The sequence below is a fragment of the Heterocephalus glaber genome, unplaced genomic scaffold, assembly GCF_053883595.1.
Source record: "Heterocephalus glaber isolate CG9 unplaced genomic scaffold, H.glaber_assembly_v1.0 deba00001472, whole genome shotgun sequence".
Taxonomy (NCBI): domain Eukaryota; kingdom Metazoa; phylum Chordata; class Mammalia; order Rodentia; family Bathyergidae; genus Heterocephalus; species Heterocephalus glaber.
In genome coordinates, this window is record NW_028258315.1 from 48,291,378 (window position 1) to 48,318,120 (window position 26,743).

The 26,743-nt window shown below is 34.7% G+C and overlaps 1 protein-coding gene across 1 annotated transcript; it reads right to left on the minus strand.

The window, feature by feature from the left end:
* On the minus strand, positions 1-26,743 carry Tmf1 (TATA element modulatory factor 1). The gene is made up of 17 exons (XM_004854180.4): positions 26,395-26,743; positions 22,194-23,398; positions 20,139-20,242; positions 19,344-19,470; positions 17,860-17,965; positions 14,547-14,689; positions 14,136-14,302; positions 13,703-13,859; positions 10,228-10,320; positions 8,924-9,080; positions 5,739-5,931; positions 4,834-4,903; positions 4,508-4,600; positions 3,452-3,553; positions 3,043-3,195; positions 1,430-1,555; positions 1-260 (listed from the first exon to the last, which is right to left on the minus strand). The coding sequence occupies exons 1-17, from the start codon at positions 26,534-26,536 to the stop codon at positions 117-119; spliced, it is 3,282 nt and encodes a 1,093-aa protein (XP_004854237.2). The 5' UTR covers positions 26,537-26,743; the 3' UTR covers positions 1-116.

The window sequence follows — 26,743 nt, forward strand, 5'->3', positions numbered from 1 at the left end:
GTTTTTGTACTCTACAGTAAATTCCATTTTCTACTTCTATAAAAGAATTTATTGGAAGTCTGCACTGAGATACTATGTGTTTACATTCACTTTGACAAGAATTCAGTTTTTGGAAGTTAACTGAGCCTCTGTCTTAAAAGTTCATCTATTTGAGTCTTATACATATTTTTTACATCTTCAAGATCTAATCGAAGTTCTTCTGCTTCTTCTGCTTTTTCTCCATACATCTGCAAAATAGTGTTGTATCTTTGATCCAAATCCTGAAAAATATATTTATAATTTTTAAAACATACTGAACATCTTTAGGTATCACAAGTCAATAGCAACCACCAAACTGAAAAGTATACACTCATCTCTTTTAAAAATTAAACTCATTTATGTACTCTAAACATGTACAATAAAAATTTAAAAATCAAACTCATACCTGTCTATGTTGAAATAAGTAACAAAAAATTTTAAAAACCTAGATGGCTGTAAATTTTAACCACCTCTCTCCACTAAAACTACAATTTTCCACATGTATGATGAGTCTCCTCTTTCTCAGTGATCTTAGCACATCTGACGAAATTTTAGTCTTTGTGTTTCATTGTGGTTTTGTGTGTGTGTGTGTGAGTGTGTGTGGGGGGTGGGGTGGGGACTGAAATCAAGGCCTTCACACTAAGCAACATCCCTAGCCCTCTTGATTAGGGCTGGTGCCTTGGTTCATAAAGTTGATTCTTTCCATGATTCTGGTCAAAAAGTGAGCTGGAAGAGAACCAAATCAAATTCAATGGTTAGGGTCAATGCTGACCTTATGGGGAAATTTGATTTAGTTCTACAATTCAGCTTGCAACCAGAATCGTGCAGAGAATTGGGTTCGTGAACCAAGGTACCACTGTATATTTTATTTTGAGACAGGGTCTCTCTAAGTTGTTAAAGTACCCATGACCATGGTGGGTTCAAACTTTCCATCCTCCTGCCTCAGCGTCTCAGAGTGTTGGAATTACAGGCATACACTGGACATACCATGAGCCACTTCACTACGGTTTAAGAATTACCTAGTATTTAGGTCACAGCATAAGTCAAAAAATATATATGATTTATGGCTTAAAAGTCCTATATGAAAATATGACAATTGTGACAAAACATGTAACATCAACAACAAAATACTACTAAGGGCAGGCAAAGTATAGTTTTATTATAAATGAGCCTTGGGCATATAAAATCTAGTTCCGTTCCTACTCTAGGACTTGTTCATTTTTGTGAAAAACACCTTGAATGTATAATGACAAGACAGATCATCTGTAAAGTTCTTTACTCAAATATTAATACCCAAATTTTTAAAAAAATCACTAAGAGATATATATATACATTTTACATAATTACAAATATGAGATTTAGTATGAATGGATTAAAATATATGACTCGTCCTTAAGTGAAGAATACTTACTCGTAGCTGAATTCGAAGTTTAGGTATCTCCTTCACTTTTTCTTCAAGTTCGTCATTTTGATTTGTTAATTTAACTAGCTCTTCAGCCATTATTGATCGAGTTTTTTCTAGATTACCAATTTCCAGCTGAGAAACATTATCAAAGAAGTTTTTTATTAAAACATACCTTAACAATCTCACTAATATAAAAATATTTAGTGTTAATGTGTTACTTTTGAGGAAATAGATATGTTACTATATAAACCTGAGCTATCTTTTTTGGGGGGTGCTAGGGATCAAACTCAGGGCCTCATACAAGCTACAAAAGTACTCTGCTACTGACCTTAGCCCTAGCTCTTTCTTAACTAAAAGGAAACAGGGGCAGAGAAAGGGTTCTGATCCTGCTCAGAGGTATACTATTTATAGGGTTTACTAAGCAAGAGAGAAAGAACTATAGAAAAATCTAATCATTTGAAATGCAACCATATATTTTTTCTCTATTCTAATGAAACAGCACACATTTAAGTTATTCTAAGTTACTACAAGAACACAAAGGAAAACCAGGCGTGGTGGCACATGCCTGTAATCCCAGCACTTGGGAGGCTGAGGCAGAAGGATCACTATGAGTTTGAGGCCAGCCTGTACTAATAGTGAGTTCAAGGCCAGTCTCAACTACATAATGAGATGCTGTCTCAAACCAAAGAAATTAAACAAATAAATAAATAAAATATAAAAATATAAAAAGGACTGGAGATACTACTCAGTGTGAAGACCCTAGATTCAATTTCCAGTACTGCAAATAAAATAAATTTTTTTAAAAGGAATAAAAACACACTCTAATGAAGTTCTTTTCAACTGTGGAAGTCATATCAATAGAAGTCACCACCACTACTAAGGAAATTAATTCAAACTCTCAAGCACAGCACACTGGGCTATACAAACATACTGAGTATTAAGATTACTTGGGTCTACTTTTTGCCAATTCAAATTCCTCTTTAAGAGAGTAATATTTTCACAGAACTAAAAGCACATAATGGGAATGAAAGGTTTACATAATTCTGAGTGTATTAAGTTTAACATTGAAAATAAGCAAAACATTTTCACATTTCTCACTGCATAAAGTTTTTTTAAAAAAGAGATGACATTCCCGCCATACTCATGTTGTACCCCTCTTTCTCCTTCTTTACTCACTTCTTGCTGGGGGAGTTGGAGCAACTTATCTAAGTGGTAAATCTGGGAAGAATGAAATGGGGATGGTCAGCTCAGCTCAGCACTTCCCTTTTTTATTTTGGAAAATGTGGCCCAGAAGAAGCAGGCAGTGTGCTCCTAGATGTGTGTAAGTCCTACCTGGGCAGACAAAATGCATGGACAGGTCTGCTCCAGCCCAGCATTTCCTGTGCCAGGGAGGGTAAGTCTGCCCTGATAGCAATCAGTTAGCAGTCGCATTTGCATTAGCTCTTATCATTAATATATGTGATATACCTGGGGCTTTAAAATATGTGATATATTTGGGGATGAAGTGGCATCATTTCATCTTCTTTTTTAACTTGCTCAGAATTCAGGTGGAATGAAGGGTGCCATTTATTGGGCCCCAATATTTATTTACTTGTATAGTACACTAATTTTTCTCATACCTGTAAATGTGCAATTTCCCCTTCCCTTAGCTTTAGCTGAGACTGCAGGTTTTCAATAACACTTGACCCTGCTCCCATCCTTACAGCATCGTAAAGATTGCTGCCACTCGCTGATGCAGACATTGGTCCAAATGAATGATCATGAGACTCATCCTATTTTAATTAAAAAAACATAGTTATCCAATTATCATAGATTATGTTCCCTAAGGTTCAAACAAAATGATTCTGTTAGTTCCTGCTTTAAAATGTCTATGCTCTGTATTTCCTCACTGCAGTTAGCCCTCTCTCAAATACTCAGATGAACTGCCCAGAGAATGGCAAGGTCACAGTGATAGTCAACTGCAGGTGCCTGTTCCCTTTATTATTAGTCAGTTTACAAACTAAGTACATGTAAGAAATAAAACATTACCTGAGACAGAAAAGATGTTTGCAGCTCTGCCATATCAACTCCACTTACTGAACTCGAGCGTGACAAGGTGGGAGTACTAGAAACAGAAAATGGCTTGCGTTCCTTAGAAAGTAAAACAAAGTTCTGTCACAGGGACATGCAAAATGATAAAGAAAGCAAGAAAACCTTTTCTAGGATTAATAAAAATAAAGGTCATGTCTAATTTCCCAATGAAATGTTACAGAAATAATTTCTCATCGAAGTCAGAAGTCTTACCCAAGGTACAATATTTAGTAATTAAAGGAGCAGGCAGGCTTAGTCAAATCATCACATGGACCTATTCATATTACAAGAGAATTTGTTCTTTTTTTTTTTTTTTGTACCAGGGATCGAACTCAGGACCTTGCACTTGCGAGGCAGGCATGGCGCCACTGAGCTAAATCCCCAGTCCCAGAATTTGTCTTTAATGGAGTAAGAAAAATTTTTGAAACAATTATAGGAACTGCTTCATATTATATAAGGTTTCTGGCTTATCAAGTTTATTTCTTTTTTTTTCTTTTCTTTTTTTTCTAGTTTATTTCTGTGCATTTTTTTTAAATGCCCCAAAATTCAAAAGGCAATTTCCATTTACATATACTTATTTTTAAAATGTTAACTATAAGTACACTATAATGCTTTCAACATAGGAAACTCACTTTATAAAAGAAAGAAAGTGAACAGGCCAGTTCTACTCCTAAGGTGCCTATAGGCCAATTACTACTTTAGTTTAAGTGAGACCACAAAATTTATATTATTTATATTTTTCAAAAAAAATTTTTTTTTTAAATTCATTTTAAAAGAATATGAGGTTCAGTAATTCAAAACCGAATAATCACAGTCTCTTTGTATATACTCAAATTACATTGGATTTACTCAGAATAGAGATAATACTATTAAAATTTACCAATATACTGATTTTAGACATAAAAATGGTGCTTATAAAGTATGGCTAAAATTATAAAAACAATCAATGATTAATTACAAACACCTCCTACATTATACTAAAAACAAACAAAAAAAATCAACAGAAGTTAGTACCTTTTCTTTTATTGCTTCTTGAGTGAAAATGGCTTTCTTCCTCTCTTGTTCAACTTTCATTTTTTCCATTTCTAATTGACTACTCAACAATGTCTAGTGGTGAGAGATACAATTAGATAATTCTTGTGATAGTAATTCATGGCATCATAAGTCAATTGTAAAGTTTGGAGCAAAACTATAAACTCCTATTTGTTTTACTACTAGAAGACCAAGTTTCTGAAGTAGTGGCATCAACCATTTCATCTCAGCAACTCATTAGTTCGCTATTGTCCCCAACCATTCTCTAATGTAAGCCCTAAGAGGTGAGCGAACACTAAGAGAAATACCTTTTCTTTCCTTGTCTCTTCAAGTGTTCTTACATATTCATCTTTTAGGTTTTCTAATTCAACCTGGTACCTAGTAAACCAGAGGGAATTAAACAAAACAAAAAGATGATAGTACAGACTATTAAAAACTCACTACTTTTAAATCTCCAGTTATATATTTAGTAGTTATTTTTATTACAATCATCAGTGATTTTCCAACTGTGCTTTCCAGATCACTTGGGTTCTACTCTGAAGTCGAACTACAAATGAAAAGGCTCCACTTCTGTGCATTTTATTTATTGGTTAAGATTTCATTTTTAAAAAGATTTTTAACATGTAATTTTTAGTACCACCATTCTATAATATGCTCAAATTTTACCAAAGCAGGGGTTCTGTGAAAATGTTTACAAAAGTTGAGCTATCTTACTTTAATAAATCATTTTCACCTACTTTTTTTTAAAAAAGCATAATTTCCAAGGTAGAACTCAGAGGTAAAAACATTAATCACAGCCTTAATATAATTTCAAACAGATAGATTTTACAACTGGTAGTTTCCAAAGAGCCCAAATATTTAGACGATTGGAATGCTGCTAAAACCATTGTAACAACTGCAATGAGTTGTCTCCATACTACTTTGTGGTGTTAGAGAGACCTTGGGATAACCTGATTCATGGTATGAATTACTTCCAGGGAAAAATGCAAATACATATAAAATGTACCACAAAACTTCAAGCTCTATATGAGGTCCAATGAATCCCAGTACTATCTCAATATAATATCTTATTACTGATGACCCTGACTTTCAACACTACAAGTATTTACTGTTCTTGGTGCTATAAAGCTAAAAAAAAGCAGTAACACACTTTTAAAAAGTGCTGTAAACTGCCCTAAAACTACTAAGAATACCACTCAAAAAACATGCTCACCGATTATTTTCATCCTCCAGTTTTCTTAGCTTATTTTTCTCTGATTCTAGCTGGGCCTGAAGTCTACTGTTTTCCTGTCTCAAGAGAGAATTCTGTGATTCCATGGAAGACATCTGGATTTTGTTGGCAAGGAGTTCTTCTGTAGCTGCACGTTCTCTTTCAACTGCTGCTGCCAACAAGGTCTGGGACTCCCCTATTGTAGGACAGAAAGAAAAAAATCACGTATACATACATGGGAAAGGCCAAGACACCAAAATGATTCTAACTTCAAACTTTTAATGAGGCAACTAACCACACTTAACTGACAATTGCCTAAGGCAGGACTGCCTACTGAGAGAAATGAACCAATCTTAATTTAAACCTTCTTTATTACTCTTTTCCCAACTTATTTTACTTTGAAAATTGGAGTCATGCAAGCCAGATGTGATGGTGCATGCCTGTAATTCCAGCACTTGGGAAGCTGAGGCAGGAGGATTATTGCAAGGCCAGCCTGAACTAATACACACTGAAGCCCTGTCTCAAAAAACAAAAAAAAGAACGAAAATGGAGTCATGCATTGAAAGAGTAGAGGATCACAGCTCAGCAGTAGAGCACTAGGGGCTAGGAGAGAGAAGAGGGAAAGGAAGGAAGGAAGGAGGGAGCGAAAGAGGGGAGGGGAAGGGAGGAGAAAGGAAGGAGAGAAAGAGCAACAGATCAATAAACAATCCATATAGTAAAGGAAAAAAGTCTCAACCTAAATATTATGTATAAACAACTGAAAATGAGTCAAAACTTAAATGTAAAAACTTTTAGGAAAAAAAAGAAAGAAATTTTCAGTATCTAGGACTAGGCAAAGAGTATCTGGATTTGCTACCAAAAACACAAATTGCAGAATGGAAAATCAAGAAAATGCACTCCTTTAAACTTCTGCTCTACATGAAGGGAAAAAAAACAATAAACTATAGACAGAAGAAATAAATGTAAGCCACACAACTGCCCTAGTATCCAAATACAGAAAGAATAATCAAAATTGAAAATACAATCCAGTTAGAAAATGGACAAAAAAGGCACATGTCTATAATCCCAGCACTCTGGGAGACTGAGACAGGAGGATCACAAATTCAAGCCCAAACTGGATAACTCAGTTACTTAGTGAGACCCTGACTCAAAAAAAAGCCAAAAACAAGGGGCCAGGAATTTAGCTCAGTCGTTTCGCCACCTGCCTTGCAAGCACAAGGTCCTGAGTTCGATCCACGGTACCAAACAACAAAACCAAAACCAAAAAGGGATATAGCTTAGTTTAAAGGCCCCAGTTCAACCCCTAATATTGAAAAAAAGGGCCAGGGATGAAGCTCAGTGGCACCACACCTGCCTGGCAAGCACAAGGTCCTGTGTTTGATCCCCGGTACCAAAAAAAAAAAAAAAGACAAGACACAGACATTTCACCACAAAGCCTGTACAAATGGAAAATATGCACATGAAACAAAGTTCAACATTATTTGTCATATAACTACATACCTGTCTGAAGACTAAAAGAAAAAATAGGGACCATGACAAAATGCTAGCAAGGATATAAAGAACTGGATTACTGGGCCAGGGATTTAGCTCAGTGGTGCCGCCACCTGCTTCGCAAGCGGAAGGTCCTGAGTTCGATCCCCAGTACCAAAAAATAAAAAAAGAACTGGATTACTCTCAGACATAATAGCCATGTCTGACATTTTCCTTAAAAATTAAACATGCAACTACCATATAGCCCGGCAATTGCACAACTAAGCATTTATGCAGAGACTTGAAAATTTTTGTCTACACTAAACAGCATATGAACATTCACAGCAACTTTAGCTGTAACAGCTAGAACCTGGTACAAGCTTGGATGTTTTTCACCAAGTTAACGGTTAAACAAACTGTGGTACATAGTCTACAGATTAACACTCAGCAATAAAAATATTAACCTAGCAATACATGTAACTTATATGATCTTCAAGATAATTATGCTGAGTGAACAAAGCTAGTTTCAAAATGTCACATGTACAATTGTATTAATACAACAGTTTTGAAATGACAAAATTTTCGAGATGAAGGACAGATTAGCAGTTGCCAGGAATATGAGATGAGGAGGGAGGGATCAGAGGGTGGTAGGTACATTTATAAAAGGGAAACACGAAGGACCTGGTAGTGTTGGGACTGTTCTTATATGTTGATATAAAATTGTATAATAACTAATACACACACAAGTACATACCAAAAAAGGTGGGGAAAACTAAATAAATTTGGCCCACAGTATCAAAGTCAATACATGGCTATGAGGTTATGTAATAATTTTGCAAAATTTTAATATTTGGGGAAATTGGGGAAGTGTGTGATGGACTTGTCTGTTTTATTTAACTATATTTGAATCTACAATTACATTAATTTAAAAAATTCAAAAAACACAAAAGAGCAGTGGATAAGGTTCTGAGATTTAACCAAGGAGTGTCTAAATGAGAGTCTAGAGTAAGATAGGTGACTTGCTCCAGAATGGCTACATGATTAAAAACAGCAAGTTCATGTCTCATAACCCCTATGCAGGTCTGGTTTTGTCACTACACCATAACGGTCCTCAAAATACAGGTACAGTAGTTCTTACAACCGAAAGCATAAAACAATTTTTCATGAATTTCCTAGCTCTGGGATATCTAGCATATACCCATATTACCTGTCTGTGCTTGAAAAGAAATATCTTTGAACAATAACTTTCTTTTCATTAAAATCACAGAAAGGCAAGCTGGGGCATGTCTGTAAAGAGGCAGAATATGGACTGCTAAGATTCCACAGTATTTGTCTTCTAGGATTTCAGCTTGATGTTCTCAGATCTACCCTCCCCTCCTAGAATTCTGCCAGTGAACTAGAAATCATATCTGATCCCTACCTTCTACACTACTGCAGAGAAGCTAGAAAGGGGTTAGATGTAACAAAAGACAAGGAAAAATTACAGTGTAGTAATGGGCTGTAGAAATAAATGAAAGAACAACAGGCATTATTTTAGCCAGTACTGACACAATGTGTAAGTAAAAAAAAGAAAAAAAAGAAGAGGTAAAAATCTATATAAAAGACACACACACACACAGACACAAAATGTACTATAAAATCATACCATTATCATACTATATTCTAATTCTAAAACCAAGAAGGAAAGCTTGTGCAAAAACAAAAACTAAAGCAATTACCAAGCCTATCAGAAAGATTCTTCTCCAACTTCTCCCACGATGATGTCTGGGACCCTAGGGTTGCTTGCAAATTTTCTATTTGTCTAAGCAATGGTCTTGTTGTTGATGAAACACTTTGACTCAGTTCTTGATTCCGATTCTCTGCTTCCTGGAGTCTCTGAATCAACAAACTCTTAAGTCATTATCACAGACAGCAGTAAAATTGTTGAAAACAGTAGCAAATCTAAACTTTACCAGACTTCTGGAAAAATTTATTTTTTCAAGAGAAAATTATTTGATTTTTTATGAAATTTTTTAATTTAATTTTTCAGGTCTAAAAACTTGCATAGATGGGCCAGGGATTTAGCTCAATGGCACTGTGCCTGCCTGACAAGCGCAAAGTCCTGAGTTCAATCCCCGGTACCAAAAAAAAAAAACTTGCATAGAGTATCTAAATAAGCGCTTCTTTACAAAGAATTTCTAACATAATTTATGGTTATCTGAAGGTTAAAAAAAAAAAAAAGTGATTATTCAAACGTCTCAGTTGTTATCTTCTTATCCAATGTTTTATTCTGTTTGTATTTTTGTTTTTGGAGACAGGGTCTCACCATGTAGTTCAGGTTGGACTTGAACTCACTATGTAGCCCAGGCAGGTCTCAAACTCACTGAGATCCTCCTGCCTTAACCTCCAAAGTGCTGGGATTACAGGCGTGAGCCACCATGCCTGGCTCCAAGTATTTTTAAATATATATAAAAAAAGAAAGATCCATATAACTGGTATTTCCGCTCTCTTTTCCTATGCATGTTCATGGACTAAAAATTAACAGAGTATTGGAACAGAAACCAGGCACTGATTATCTGCCCTACAGTAATCTAAGACTGATAATTGTTAATAAACCAGCTATTATAAATCAAAAAACAATACTGAAAGCTCAGTAGCAAAGCACTTGTCTAGCATACATAATACCTTACACTTAATCCCCAGCACCAGAAAACAAAACAAAATTACTTAATATGCAAGACCCTCTACCACTATAAAACTGCTTCTTTTAAAATAAAATTGAAGGGCTGGGGATTTAGCTTAGTGGTGCCAAGCCTGCCTGGCAAGTGCAAGATCCTGAGTTCAATATCCAGTATGCCAAAAATTAAATAAATAAATAAAATAATTGAAGATTTTCCTGTATACATTCTTAAGGTGGTCACTGTGATTCAAATAAGCCACAAAAATATAGTGACCGATAAGTATGTCAGTTATCTCAGTGAGTCATTTTTGTATTTCTAGGAAAATAAATTTTTTAAATTTGTGTTTAGGAAAACAGCAATACCTGCTGAAGTTCACTGATCTCATGTCGCAGATAATCCTCTTTTCTGGCAGCTGCTTGTTCTGCACGTTGCAGTGCTAGTCTAAGGTCCCCTACCTGTAGGAGGAAAAAGAATACACTATCACAATGTCAAAGTATTATTGATAACTTCCTATAAACTACACAATTTATATTGTGGTGATCTAGTGTTTATATATGATACAAAATACCACCCAACAAGCTCTTATATACAATCAGCATGCATCCCATCTATCAAGCAATTCTAAAATGATATGAATACTTATTATCTACTTTTAAAAGTACTCTTAGCCAAGGAAAAGATAAATATGTAAAAGCATAGCCCTAGCACAGTGTTGGATAGATCATACATCCATAGATGTTTGTCACAGAAAGCAGATGTGACAGGAACTAGGAGAGCTACAAAAACTAGGTGCTATTGCCTAGCAAAGCAAGGCTCTAGAGGTTTTAATCCCTAGCATCACCAAACAAACAAAAAAATGAAGAAAACAACCACTGATAAACAAAATACTGGTGCTAGCAGGGCACAGTGCTGTATGCTGCTAGTCCAACATTCTCCTGGGGGTGAGGCAGCACTGCTAGCACCCAGGAATCTGCGCCAGCCTAGGCAACACAGTAAGACCATGTCTCACAACAAAAACTAAGAGTTATACTCATACCCTGCTGCACACATTTAAACTGCTATACATTTTCTGGAAAAAATATAGGAATATACTTGAATAATTAATCAAATTTTTTATAGCCTTCAACCTGATCATTCAATTCCTAGAAATTTACTCTATAGAAGAAGATATGTTAAGTGTATAGGGATGTTTCCTACACTGTTACCTAAGCTACTATCAAAAAAAAAGATTTTTAGAAAAAGAAAAAACCTGGAAATATTCTAAATATCTATCAATAGTAATTTATATTTTCAAATGTTGATACATGAATATAACCATTAAAATTATGAATGTAAAAAACATGTAAAATATTTATGATTTAATCTTAAATACAAAATGTGGAAGATAGTATCTATGGTATCAATTACACAAAATATTTACATGGAGATGTAACATACGTCTATAAAATTATAAAAGATAATAGACAAAATTAACAGTACCTGTAAAACAGTAGTTTTATGAATGGTAGCCTCATATACTTCCTACCTCTCATTCCTCAATTTTTCTTTTTATCTTTAATTTAAAATATTAGTATCTTATATATCCCCATGATAAGGTAGCAGAAGCACAAAGATACACTGACCATGGCATGATTTATAATAGCAAAATCTTAGAAATAATCTAAAAACTCAACATAAGAAATGGCTAAAAATGCTTCACATAAATGTATAAAACTACAAAATAATTTTTTTTAAAGATCCAAGGGTGGTAGTACACACTTGTAATCCCAGCCCTCAGGCTGAGGCAGGATTGCCATGATTTGGAAGCTTGCCTGGGCTACATAGTGAGTTCAAGGCCAGCCTGCACTACAGAGAAAGATCCTGTCTCAAAAAAAAGTTTTTTCTTGAAGCAATAAGATCTACGATTACATGACTATGAAGGTATTTTACTATGTAAATAAATCAAGCTGTAAAACAGTATAAACAGCAAAATTTTTTTAATGTAAGAAGGATGAAGGAGATATAAATAAATGTGTAAGTCAATGTGTTGGGCCAGGGATTTAGCTCAGTGGTGCCACAGCCTGCCTTGCAACCGCAAGGTCCGGAGTTCAATTCCTGGTACCAAAAAAAAAAAAAAAAAGTCTATGTGTCAATTAATGTATAGCTATCCATATTTTCTTGCATTTACAAGTAAAAATACTGAAAATATAAATGCAACACTAGTAAGAGTTCCATGTAGAGTTCCATGAGAAGAGTGAGGAAAGTATAAGTTGGAAGCAAATTTTGTCTGAATGTATTTTGTTATTAGCTCTCTGGAATCATGTAAATTTTGTATGGATCCGAAGTGTAAAATTAAATTAAAAGTATAGTGATGCCAATAAGAATAGTTTTTTTCAAGAAACAGTGCTAGGAAAACTGGACATCCACATATAAAAACCTAATATAAAAGCTAAGACTATAAAATTGGTAAAAAATCTGTACAATCTTGGATTACAGAATAATTTCTTTACTATGATGCCAAAAGAACAAGGAGCAAAAGAAAAAGAAGTTAAGCTGGACTTCATCAAAATTTAAAACTTGGCTGGGTATGGTGGCACATGCCTGTAATTCTAGCACTCAAAAGGCCGAGGTAGGATTGCCAGCCTATGTAGTGAATTCAAAACCACCCTGGACAACATAGTGAGGCCATATCTCAAAACAAAACAAAAAAATATTTAAAACTTTAAGACAACCCACAGAAAGAGAAAACATTTAGAAATTCTATCTGATAAAGATCTAGTACACAGAACAAAATGATACAAATAGCTCAATTAAATATGGGCAAATATCTGAATAAATCTTACTAAGATATATTAATAAATGGCCAATCAGCACATAAAAAGATGCTCATCATCACTGATCATTAAAGAAATGCAAATCAATACCACACTCAGATACCACCTCATACCTACTAAAAGGGATATAATAAAAAACCAAATACACAATGGCAAAAATTGGCAAGAATGTGGATATTCAAGATAATGAAGCCTTCAATCTATTGCGAGTGAGAATGTAAAATACAGCCACTAGAGAAAATGTGACAGTTCTTCAAAAAGTTAAATATAGAATTACCATGTGACCCAACATTTTATGTCAAGTAGAATTTAAAGTATATGTCCCTACAAAAGTTTGTATATGAATATTTATAGCAATTATTCATAATAACCAAAATGCATTAATAAGTCAAAATGTCTATCAAATGATTTTATAATACAAAGCCTACCAAATTTTCTTTTCCTCTTTCATGTGAGATCCATGGACCGTCACAAACATTATTAATAAGGAGTTAAATGTATTCTCTTGAAACTACATGTAATGACAGTTTTTTTTTTTTTTAAACAGGGTTCACTATTTAGTTTGGGCTGGCCTTGAACTCACAGAGATCATCCTGCCTCAGTCTCCCAAGTGCTGGGATTACAGGCATGTACCACTATAACTGACTACATGTAATAATTTATGATTATATACATTTCTCTGGAAACAGAGTCTAGTTTTCACTTTGGGGGTGGGTAGTACTGGGAACTGAATCAGGACTTGTGCATGATAGGCAAGCATTCTTCCACTGAGCTACAATCCAGGACCAATAAAATTATTAAACAAGTCTGAAATTCACACACACACACAAAAAACTGGCATCACTTTAATAATAGTTTTAAAAAACACATAGTTACTTTGGCACAATCCAGAAGTCTTTGAAAAATGCCCAAAAAGATTATGATGGAAATCTAACACTTGCACCACTACATAATGTTCAATTCATACTAGCTAAAGAACATAAGTAAATATATAAAAGACTAATTTTACTCATCATCTTCTTACTTGAATTGCTAATGTTTCTTGCTGTTGACGGGCTTCTTCTTGGGCTTTCTCTACTGCTGCAGAAAGTTCTTCTTTAGCTTTCATTTCACGACTCAGAGCTGCTTCCTGTGCCTCACTATCCTTTGCAGCACTGGCTTTGTGAAGATCAGTAAGTTCTCTTAAAAAATTAGATTGATAGTTTGTATTTAATATACAGTTAACTACATGCCCAGGTTAATGAAATTTCCACGGACCATGGAATCTACCACATAACAAACACTGGTTATCATTAAGGACCCTTTCTCCATTGAACTTGCCTTGACTAGAAATTAGGTCATACAGAGATAAATTTATAAATGTTTTTAGTGATCAGATAATAGAAAAAAACATTTCTCTAACATCTTACACTAACAGTTGATTTTAAATGGGTTGAATGTTATGTTTATTTTCTTACTTGTATGCACTATCCAGGGCAGCCTGAATACTTCGGTTCTTTTCTTCGAGTTCATCCATGTCTATCTGAAGTCGACCAAGATCTTTCTCTTGACGATCTACTACAGAATTTAGTTTTTTAATATTTTCTCTATGTTGCTTCTCAACCTCTTCTTTGCCATCAAGGACCTATGTTATAAAAAACAACAAAAGTATTTTTTAATAAATTACACTATAGTAAGTAATAGTGTTGCAGGAATCTCAATTGTAATAATAGTGTAGAAAAATCTTGACTTACTAAATCATTCAAAAAATTCTTCTCACATGATACATTCCTACATCCCATTAAATCATTTCAATGTTTCATACAGGCCAAGTGTTCATATAGGAAGAAATAACAATTTATATACAGAGAATAATGATTTCTATTCACCTGTTTTAAATGCTGTAACTCCTCTTCTAGCTCTTTAGCTTTTTTGTTCAGTTTTCCAATAATATTTTCATTGTCTTTGTCTTTAGTTCTCAGTTTCTTAATGATGTTAGAGTTATGTAACTGCTGCTTTGAAAGTTTTTCACCTGGTGATGGTAAAAAAAGGGTAAATCCAAATAATAATGATTTCCTAAGAATCTGAATACAATATTTCATTTAACCAGTGATATAAAATAGGAATTTTTTTTAAATTCCATTTGTAAGACTAATGTTAAAATTGATTTGGTCAGGAATCATCAAGGAATGCTGAAATTACTGCATGAAAGGATACTGGGGAATAGAATACTAAAGCAGTCTTAAGAAACAATCCCATATCTTACTTATGAATTATAAACTGAAAAATGTACTTTTACAGTGAGAAATCTGACAGTCTAATTAAGCACCGTGGTACCATCTAACATTATGTAGCACTGATGTGATGTAGTAGTCAATTTACAATATTAACCATGATATTTCTTACCAAAACTTTGATCTGAGTCTAATTGTGAAGAAAAGTAAAAAAAAAAGAAAAGAAAAGAAAAAGAAAAAAAAAAAGAAAAGTGACAAGTTTCTGAACATGGTATACCCTGTAGGACAACTGCCCTGGACTCTAAATATAAAATCTTCAATGTAATAAAGAAAAGAAAACTAGGATCTTCAAGCAGGACAAATGGCCCAATACAAAAGGAATTTTTTGAGATAAATGAAGAAATACATATATAAATTACACTTCTGAATTAATGCCGATCTTAGGTATTGTTATGGTGGTGTACTTGTGAAGAAAGAGTTTAGAAATGCAAAAGCTAAGGAACCTTTAACTAACTTTCACATGTTTGGCAAGGGATAGTGTTAGGTGTGTACAGAAAGATATGGAAGAGGTACAAGATATTAGTACTTGATTAATCTAGGTATTGGAATAATCAGGTATTCTTCATATGTACTTTCAGCTTTGAGCTTTTCAGTTTGTCAGGTACAGGTTTTAAAAACATTTCTGAGGGATACAGAAGCAGTATATAAATATTCCTGTGTGATATTATTCTATTTCCTCTATAAAGAAGTTTATTAAGCAAAAGAAAACATCAGTCTATTCCCACATTAAATTACTAAATTCTGAAAGTGACATTTGATACTAATACTTCAAATAATTTATTTAAATCATGAAACCATAGAGTTAGCTATCCCTTCAGTCTCTAATGCAACACAAGGCAGTTAATGACTTAAAGATGTCTTGAAATAATCAAGATGATGTATTTTATCAACCATTTATTCATTCACTTGTTCTAGAGTTTAAAGTTTATAATTATATGTTCTAGAGTTTATAAATACCTGTGTACCTATATTTTCCTCTCATTAAACTAAGCTCCTAAGGGACAGGAAGTATGTCCTATCTACTACTGTATCAACAATATATTGATGGTTCAAGAAATATTAGTTAAAAAAAATTAAAAGTTGGATCAAAGCCCGGCATGGCGGTGCACACCTATAATCCCAGCACTTGGGAGGCTGATATAGGTGGATCACCATGAGTTCAAGGCCAGCATGGGCTACATAGTGAGTTCAAGGCCAGTCTGAACTACAATAGCAAGACCTCGTCTCAAAAAAACAGAACACAAATAAAAGTTGAATCAGTGACCGGGGATTTAGCTTAGTAGCATCATGCCTGCCTTGCAAGTCCAAGATCCTAAGTTTGATCCCTGGTACCAGAAAAAAAAAGAAGTTGAATCAAGCTAACTTTTTCAGTTAGTCAAACCAACACTTTCTCTAGAAATTCACTTAAGTTCAAAAGACTTAAGCACAGAAATGTTCTGCCCACAACATTTGTTAATATTACATTTTAGAAGGGACGAGGATTTAGCTCAGTGGTTCTGCCACCTGCCTTGCAAGTGCAAGGACCCGAGTTCGATCCCTGGTACCCAAAAAAAAAAAAAAAAAAATTACATTTTAGAAACAAAATGTCCAACATTAGGGAAACAGTTAAACAGATTATGGAAATACCCATATAATGGACTCTAAAAAGCATTTAATGGCATATGACATGTCAAAGAAGAGACTGCATGCTGAAATATAATCTTAAGTATGCTTAAAAATGCAATGAAAAACATGTGTTGAAAATTAATCTTTGTTTCCTTGTAATATTGGATTACAGGCTATTTTTTCTTTTTCACAAGCATTCCTATCATTTCAAAATTTCTACAAATATTAACTATTATTCTTATATCTTGAAAAACTTAAAGAAATTCACTTGACAACCTTATTCAAAACCTCTCCTAGGATATTGCATAAAGATTCAATTATTCATCAGCAATGATTTATTTTATGATGTATCTTTATTTTTTTTATTTATTTTTTTTGGGGGGTACCGGGGATCAAACTCGGGTCCTTGCGCTATTATGATGTATCTTTAATTTCCATAACCTTGTCAACTGCAAACCTTTTCAGAAATAAGAGCTTATTAATTTAAAAATTATAACGTGAAGACAATGAAAAAGTCACTATCAAACACCAAAATCACACTATCTGGTGCTCAAGCTAGGGATTCAGAAACTATATAAACCTCAGAATTAAAACTTTCAGATATCTTTGTTTAAACCATGGGTTCTTTTAAGACTTGATATAAGCTTTCATAAGGTTATTTTTTAAGAGTTATTTTTATAAACCTCTTCCAAGCATAGTGGCACATGCCCGTAATTCCAGTACAGTACCTCTGGAAGGCTGAGGCAGGAGGATCACAAGTTGACCCCAGCCTGTTTAACTTAGCAACTTCGCAAGACCCTGTCTCAAGATAAAATAATAAAAAGGGCTGGATATGTAGCTCAGTGCATAGGCCCTGAGTTCAATCTCCATTATCACTAACACATGCACACATGTACCCCACACACACACAATCTCAGAAACAAAAATCTACACACATGTACTTCTATCAACACATCTTATTCCTCATTCTTTCATAAGCTGTCACCTATAACTTCTGTGGTTTAAGTACAAATCTTCCTGGCCATATATGTGTGTATGTATGTGTATATTTACAAAAAGAACAAACAAACAAGCAAATAAATGAATAATGTTTTGAGATGGGTTCTTGCTGTGAGGCCAAGGTTGTTCTCAAACTCATGGGCTCAACCCATCCTCCCATCTCAGCCTCTCAAATATTAGCTGGGACTAAAACTTTGTGCTACCATGCCCAGCTCAATGCTTTTTATTAGGAAGCATCTGCTTGTCATGTGCCAAATATTTCTTCCGCTTTTAAAATATTTTTCAAAATCAACAGAATACTCACCCTCTTCCATTAGTCCTTGAATCTGTTCATCTTTCTCTTTCAAAAGATCTGCAGTTTCACTACTATTTAATCTAATGGCAAGTTCTTCTTTTATAGTTTTTATTTCCTAATTAAAAAAAAAATCTGTGAATACCATAAAGAAGTACTTTCATCCTACCATATTTTTCTATCATTTTCCCCATGGAAAAAAAATCAACCATAGTAATATTCCCATAATGAGTTTTGCTCAGTTAACCTACTAGCTTGGTTTACTAAGACTAATAAAACAGCTTTCAATGTGACATACAAAACCTAAATTAAGATAAATAAGCAGGTTTTAATATAGAAATACAAGCAAAAATAAGTTAACTTTCAATACTCATCTTCACTATCTCTACACATATATTCTACAAGTTAAGCATTAATTGAGAATAACAGTACAGTAGGGAAAGAAGTTAATTATGTAGTCTCAAGTTAGTAGTATCTGAAGTAAGCTAGCTTAATGCTTAATCAAAGCATGCAAGTAGATGAAAGTATATGACTTCCTGTCTATAGGAGTAATCAGAAAAATTATAAATTAACATTGACATTGGTGAAGGGAGAAAGTAACAAGTAACTTAATTGAGAAAGAGCAAATGCAAAGATAATGTCATTAGTAATAGCTGGGGCTCAAGTAATACTTACTAACCCTAGTTGTTATCAACTTCCGAAATAAACAACTATTCCAAATTAGAAGCATTAACAATGGCTCCCTACCAGGGGTGACTCTGCTCTCAAGGGGACATTTAGCAATCTATAACAACTGGCTCAAGGGTGAGTGCTACTACAATGGAATGGATAGGGCCCAAGGATGCTGCTAAACAACCGGCAGGGCACAGAACAGCCTCCCACAGCATAGAATTATCTAGCCCAAAAGGTCAACAGCATTGAATGTGAAAATTCTGCATTAGAATAAGTCAACATTATTCCTCCCAAAAGAGAATATTAACCACTAGAAATTTGTATTTTAAAATTACTAAAATAAACAAATAAAAGTGCTTTGACTTAAAGTATATATGTGTTTGAAGTGGTTGGAAAATAAATGAGAGTAATGATAATTTTTAAAAATGTATATAGTTCTGTTTAGACTTAAGTGTTATTTATTTTAATGGAACTATCATCCATAACAATTATTCTAGTGATCTTTGCTATACACCTTGCAAGGATTCCTATATAAATTATACAAACTAACATCAGCTTAGTTCTTTTACAGTATCAAAATCTATAAATTTATCAAAAATCTACCATTTACTTGTTAATATGCTATTTCTTCTTTTTTGTTTTTTGGTACGGGGGATCGAACTCAGGTCCTTGCGCTTGTGCAGCAGGCGGCGAAACCACTGAGCTAAATCCCCGGCCCTGCTATTTCTTCTTAATCTTACTTTTTTCCAATACAAAATATGATGAATCCATTCACCAAAATCTGTCTCTTTAGTTTAATTACAATTATTTTAAATTTCTATTACCTTTTTAGCAGCATCTCTCTCTTTGCAGGCTAGCTGAACTTTCTTTTCTGCTTCTGCAATTCTTTGGGTAAACTCATCTTTCAAGGAAGAAATGCTACTGCTTTCTTCTTTCACTCTGAACAATTCACTAAATTTAAAATATTTGAGAATGAAGATATTGTTTATATATTCCAAAGCTTAACAAGATGAGTTGTTCTCCAACATATACCTTATTAAAATAGATGTTTTTTCCTTTTAAGAAAAAAATTACTTGTTAAATTTATTTTAAAATAGGTCAAATAAACTGATTGGAAAATAAAATGTCACCAATATTTGATGTGCAAAAATAAGAAAAAAATGTTTAATTCTGAATCTTATGTCACATTTCCCTAATTACCTCAGTATTTTAACTAAATTACAGTTTCCTTTAAAGATATGTTTTAAATTTCTAATGTCAAGTGATTATTAATAATAAGAGAAGTTTTAGTTTACACAAAACATCTCTCTTCAGTGCCAAAGGCAATATGGTAAAGATAACTTCAGGAGAAAAGTAATCTTGTTTTTTTTTTTTGGTACTGGAGATTGAACTCAGGTCCTTGCACTTGCACAGCAGGCGGCGAAACCACTGAGCTAAATCCCCGGGCCCAAGAAAAGTAATCTTAAAATAAGGTTATTAATGAAATGTTTTTCAATTTTTAGTAATTATAAAAGTTAAATTATAAAACATTTTAATTTTAAAAACATTCTTAAATAACTACAAAGTATTATGTGCCTCCACATAATATGTAAAATTATTCACATTTGTAGTATACTCACTCTTTTAGGTTATCATAAGCTTCTTCTAAAAGTGCTTTTTCTTTACTAAGAGATAATAACTGAGCCTCCCTTTTTTCCAGTCTCTCATTCAGAAGTTCAACTGTCTGGATAAAGAGAATACATAAAAGTCAAAACATGTAACTTTTAAAAAGATCATTTGTGCATGCAGGTGGTAAGTTGTAAAGGTAACCTAATCGCCATTCTAAATAAAATAACATTATCTCACACAACCAATTAAAGACAATATTAGGAACACAGTGGATACAGAACAAGAAGAACTCTAACAGAGCTAGTAAGAGAATACAAATCAGAACCACCACATAGCAGGTGAGAGTAAAAATACACACTCTGGAAAAGAATTAAACAATATCTAATTGAATGCCCTCGTGTCCTTTGATGTAGGAAAAGTCCACTTCCAGGTAGACCCCAAAACTACTGGTAAATGCACTAGGTGACATGTATAAGAATATTTGTAGTAGTGTGTCTGTTAACAGCAAAAATATGGGACAATTTGTATATCCAACAGAAGAGGAAAGTAGATAGAGGTAATCAAAAAAGGTCAAGGAGTATCTGTTTTCCACATTATTCTTTAACATAAACATGTAATTTTTTAAAATGTGATACACTGTATTTAAAAAAGAGAATAATAATTTTAGATGCCTCAAAGTCATGCAATTTAAAAATTTCCAGACTGTATCAAGGAAAAACAAAAAGTAATTCTTAGAATATTACTGCTTCGTTCCTGCAGAAGCAGTGATAAATTTGTGTGTGGAGAGAATGGGTACCTTCTGGATTGAAAAAAATTAAGTTTTACTTAAGTATAGGCTAATTGAGAAATCACTTACCTTAAGTAAACTTAAAATATTGGTATTTGTTTCTAGGAATTCAAAACACTATTATATATTTTATGGTACTTTGCAACTATTAATTCGAGTAATATTGCATTACATCTTTTTTTTGAGTAATACTGAACTTAGGTAACAGAATCTAGTGCTTTTACAAAATATTAAATAATTCAATACATGGCATTTCAAGACGTCCTATATCTCAGGAGTCTATTCAAGATGACAGATCCAACTCATTTACTACATCTACAAATCATACGAAAAACCAAAGTTGTGACTTAAGATTAAAGACTTTACACCACTTTCTTCTTAGATGTATTAGGCAGAAGCAATCTGTCACTCCCAAGTACAGTAATGACTTTGTTCCTTGAACATTTCCTTTTCTCATTCATGTAAACAGTGATCAACAGGAGTTATTAAAAATATTATGTACATGTACCAACTCCCCACAAGGAACATAAACATTATGTAACCACACATGTGTATTAATAAAATTAATTAATTAAAGATCTAGAGGTCAAAAAAATGAGAAACTAAAACATTATAAGGAGTATACTTCCTATATATCAGTGAATATTAGAATATTAATAGAAAAAAGTATCAATAACTAAAGTCTAAATAAAAGACTAAATTTAAAATGTGGTATAACTAATGCGATCGTGCATAAGATTGTAATATAAGAAAAGCCATTAATATTTAGGTTCCTTTTAGGAAGAAATGGGTTAACATAAGAAAATAGTCCTTTGCAAAATGACATACAAGTATAGCAAAAGAGAATTTTAAAGAATTTTAAACCACTTTAAAATTCAACAATAAACTGGGCAGGGTGGTACACGCCTGTAATCCCAGCACAGCACTTTGAAGGTTAAGGCAGGGAGATCACAAGTTGAAGGCCAGCTTGGAATACATAGGGAAGGCCAGCCTTGATTACATAGTGAGACCCTGGTTGGGGGACGAGGGGGGGCACAGTTTCAACAGTAAAGAGGTAAAATGGAAACTTCTGTGCTTCATTATATTAAAATACCAACTCATTCTACCACTGTTGCCTTGGAAATTTTTCAAATTTTAAGGTCCTTAAGCCTACAATGAAATGGCAAAATACCTATCTTTTTAAACTAATATGAATCATTATGCATTGAAAACATTTCTAAATGTTTAAAATTTTATCTCTGAAACACATATACAAAAATCTTCTACATTCTACAGTTACCTTGCAAACATCTTTCTTCTCACAGAGTGCTTCTGGTGGACTTTCAGCAGCTTCACATTGCTCTACTACCTTGTCCAAGACAACATGTCCTTCATTCATAGGTGTAGAAGAAACCAAGGTATCCGGCTGCTCACAGTTAACAGGAGTTGCACTTCGCCCACTTTCTTCCATTTCTGCTTCTTCAGCAGGTATACTTAATGTTTCATTTACTTCTTCTTCAGGTTTTCCTCCAATAGATTCAACTATTTTAGTCTTTGGGGTTGAAGGATTAACTATAATAGGCACTAAAGCATATCCCTTGCCTGGCAGTTCATCGTCTGAATTGATTTCACTGACACTCCGGCTATCTAATGACTGTACACTAAATGAGTCTATTCTTTCAAAAGCATCAGATGAGCCGCAGCTCTCGTTTAGTTTCTGGAAATCATCTAAACGATTATATTCAGGGCAAGCAGATGCAGAGAGAAGCTGGAAAGATGTCTGCATCAGGTGAAGACTTGATTTTGCATCTGTAGTCTCTTGCCTTGAACTTGCTGAGCTCTCACTTATAACACTGTCGTGATCTAAAACTTCGATATCACTGGTGGTAGAAGTACCTGATGAGAAGGTACTAACAGGAGGAGAAGGAGTATTGCTCTGTCTGTCTTCATGTTTTTGTTCCTTTGGTTCCAAAGCCACAACCTTGGTTTCTGCTGTGAGAGAGTGTGTAGAAACAGCAGATACAGTTTCCGTAGTTGTCTTTACATTAGTTGTGCTTTCAGATACTTTCAAGTGTATAGTTGGCACCTTCCTTTCAGGTTCTTTATTAACAGTTTCTTCAGGCTGACCTTCAGTTTTAGGTGATAGAGCATCTACTGCCAGACTTTGCTGTGATACACACAAAGAGTCCTTCACTTTTGTTTCAGTTGTTTCAGTAGTTTTTGACTGTACAGTGTGTAAAGACTCATGTAAGGGGCTTTTCACTTCTTCTTCTGGTCGTTGTGATTTAGCTGGAGGCTTTGATACCACTGGACTCTTCTGAATGGTCTGGACATCCGCTGGAGAGAGAAAGGCACTGAAGAAGTTTTCAGATTCATCTACTACAGTCCTCCGAACTGGCTTTGTAATTGCTTTAGGAGAGGCTGTTGGTGGACTCTGAGGTTCAGTGTTTGATTTCAACCCCCAGGTTGAAGTATCCCATCCTCCACTGACAGGGGAACTTATTCCTTTGACAAAAAGTAAGTATTGAAAAATATTTATATTAGATTAATATTTCAGTCGTTAAGAATATAAATTTGAATTTATTTATCTATGAAATACAGCCTATAATTTGACTGTTAAACTCCTTGCTTATAAACCAGGCATGGTGGTGCATGCCTATAATCCCAGAACTTGGGAGGCTGAAGAAGGATAGCAGAGAGTTCAAGGTCAGCCTGGGTTACACAGTAATTCAAGGCCACCCTGAACTACATAGCAAGACCCTATCTCAAAAACAAAACAAAACAAGACAAAAAAACCCTCCTTGCTTACTTTATAATTAATTACTTCCTGAGTTAACTTTGGGCCTCAAAGAATAAAATTGGTGTGTACCTCCCTGAGAGGAACTAGTGGTACAAGTAAAAGACCAGACCTGGCCTGGACTAGTAGAGACAAGTAGCTTACTCCCTCCCACAACAAATTACAGAAGTAATGATATATGTTTTATAATCCATGTTAAGTCCAAGATACATACGATTCATCTCACAAAAACAGGAGTATCCTTACTTACAGGTCACACGCAGTCATAGGAGAATAACCTATTTAGTTAGTTCTAATATTATTTTTATTCTTGTAATATCAATAATAAAATATAGTTATAAGGAAAACAAAGGGCAATACTCAAAAGCTGAATCTAAGATACTGGAGACAGATGTACTTTTCAAAGATCTAATTAAACTGACGGGAACAGGAAGTTCTAGTGAACAAATTCATTTTCATCCACTTAATTGCACACACATTCTCCAAATCCTACTCTCCAAACCCACTCTAAAAGAAAGTTTTGTTCTCTTAGAATTTGTTCCCAACCTCCAAATTATGCTATCAATTTTCATTATTATTGCTTCTCGGCCTTTTGGCTAAGATCAAATGTAATTTTCATTATAATTTCAGAAATATGCATTTTTTAGAAGTACTGGTTTTTCTTTTTTTTTGGAGGGGGGGGTACCAGGGATCAAACTCAGGTCCTTGCGCTTGCGCAGCAGGTGGCGAAACCACTGAGCTAAATCCCCAGCCCGAAGTATTGGTTTTTCATATAAATAGTTGACAGTAAAGAAAAAAATTTTTTTAAAGTATCTGTCTAGATCTATCTATATCTATCTATATATATATATATTTTTTTTTTTTGAGGCAAGGTCTCAGTAGTTCAGACTGGACTTGAACTCACTATGTAACCCAGGCTGGCCTCGAACTCACAGAACTCACAGTGATCCTTCTGCCTCAGCCTCCCAAGTGCTGGGATTATAGCCCTCTGTCACCACACCAGGTTAGGATCTATTTTTAGAACACTACAGAGAAAATATATTCTAGGAAAATGGTAATTGTATCAATCATAGAAACAGCAACTACTAAAAACCCAATGATTAAAAAATGGAATATTTGCTAAAACACTTAAAGCATGTTTTAAATTTTTGTCTTCTTTTTCTAAATTAAAAGTGGCTGAGGAGAATTACAAAAGATTTTGCACAATTAGAAGTTTGTGGAAAGCACAAATAACTAAAAGCTCTTGCATAAAGTCTATCCATTCATGTGACTTTAAAGCTGACTGGAATGAAAAGTATATACAAGTGTTTCAGTTTGAGGATAATGGTTTTACATTCATTTATTCAAAATATAAAAACAAGAAATAACCCAAATTAAAGGTGCAAATGAAAAAGCAAGATTATGTCTTCTGATAAGTTTATCACTATCTTAATGGGTGACAGAAACTAAGTGTGCCTCTTAGAGAATGCTTTATAGAGTAATTGTAGGGTTACCTGACAGCCATTTAAACTACTCCATTCTCAAGATTTATGGTCATTTTTGTAATGTAAACACAGGAGGCGATCAATAAACATTTATGGCCCTTCACTAGAACCTGAGTCTATTTTTTCAGAAATAAATTATACAGCATGATTCATGCCCCAGAGCTCAGAAAATGAGTATCTTTACATTTGAAACTTATTCTATTTCAGTTTAGTAATTCAAAATGTGAGGCCCATATGAAAAAAAGCAAGTTGAGATACTCAAGCAAGGTTATATAACATCATGTAAAAAGTAATAGGGCCAGGAATTTAGCTCAGTGGTGCCGCCGCCTGCCTCGCAAGCACAAGGTGCTGAGTTCGATTCCGGATACCAAAAAAAAAAAAAAAATAGTAAGATCATGACATACACACATACACTAAAATACTATATCATAAAATGAGATATCTCCAATTTAGGCCCTGACCTCAACGACGTAAAATTAAAAACAGACACCAGAAAGGAGTAATCAAGAATAACTTATTCTCATCAAAATTTATACTCTCAAAACCTGTAAATCTTATTTTACACAGCAAAATGCTAAGCTATCCTTAGACTAAGAGCAAAAGATTCTTAAAAGATTGATTTGAGAATGTAACAGACTTGGCTATGCAAAACAATACGATACAATCTAAAATTCCTGGACCACAGAGTCCATACCACCGGTAGTATCTCCACCACATCCTGCCCCCGACTGCTGTGTGACCTATAGCAAGCTCCTCGGTGTTCTAAACCTCATTTTACTCTTCTCTAAAATTTGGGTATTAACAAACCTAACTTGAATTGAAGATGAGAAATCCATTTAAAAAGAAAAAAAACTTTTGTGCTAACAAGCACGAAGTACTCGTTAAATGTTAGCTATTATTCTATCCATCCTTACTCATTTACATACTTCAGACCTAGGATCCAACAGAGCTTTCGCGTTTCAAGAATGTTGGGCTTGGGACAGTTGAAAATGAGGTTGGCGACAAGATCAGCAAATTGGAGCCATGTCTTCTCAAGTCAGCAGGACGCGCCCCCAAGACCAAAGGCAAAGGGGACTGTGGGCTGAGTTTTCCTGTAGGCAAGCTGCAAAAACCAACTTGGAAACTAGAGCAGCATCTGGGAAAGAGCGGGGGAGACCCACTCAACCACCAGACCTGTGTACTCGGTAGGAAACCTGGGTGGGCCCACGCCCACCCCTTACCCGGCTCTCCGTAGGGAATGGTCTCCACCCAAGCGCTCGGTTCCTCCTCCTGGATGTCCAGGACTCTGTCGATGGACTTCTGGGCCTGGGACAGGGCCTGCTTGGCGAAGCTGGAGAGCTGGGAGGCGTTGAACCAGCTCATCGCTCCTCCTCAGCCAGCAGTGGCGGCAGCGGCACCGACAAGGCCAGGCTGACAGCCTCAGGCCCCGGGGAGGGTGCGGCAGAGCGGCCTCGCCCCCTCAACCACTCTGCAGGCTCTGTCAGCAGGAAGCCATAGCCCCACCGTCTTTCCCCAGCAGGGAGAGAACCCTCAGCGACTCAAGCACAGCTGAGGAAGGGCCGAGACTGC

Coding starts and splice junctions, on each gene's coding strand:
- Tmf1 (XM_004854180.4), bottom strand. CDS start 26,536: ATGAGCTGGTTCAACGCCTCCCAGCTCTCCAGCTTCGCCAAGCAGGCC. Junction 19,471..20,138: donor GCTTATGATAACCTAAAAGA/GTGAGTATACTA, acceptor TTTTAAATTTAG/TGAATTGTTCAGAGTGAAAG. Junction 17,966..19,343: donor AGAGAGATGCTGCTAAAAAG/GTAATAGAAATT, acceptor TTTTTTAATTAG/GAAATAAAAACTATAAAAGA.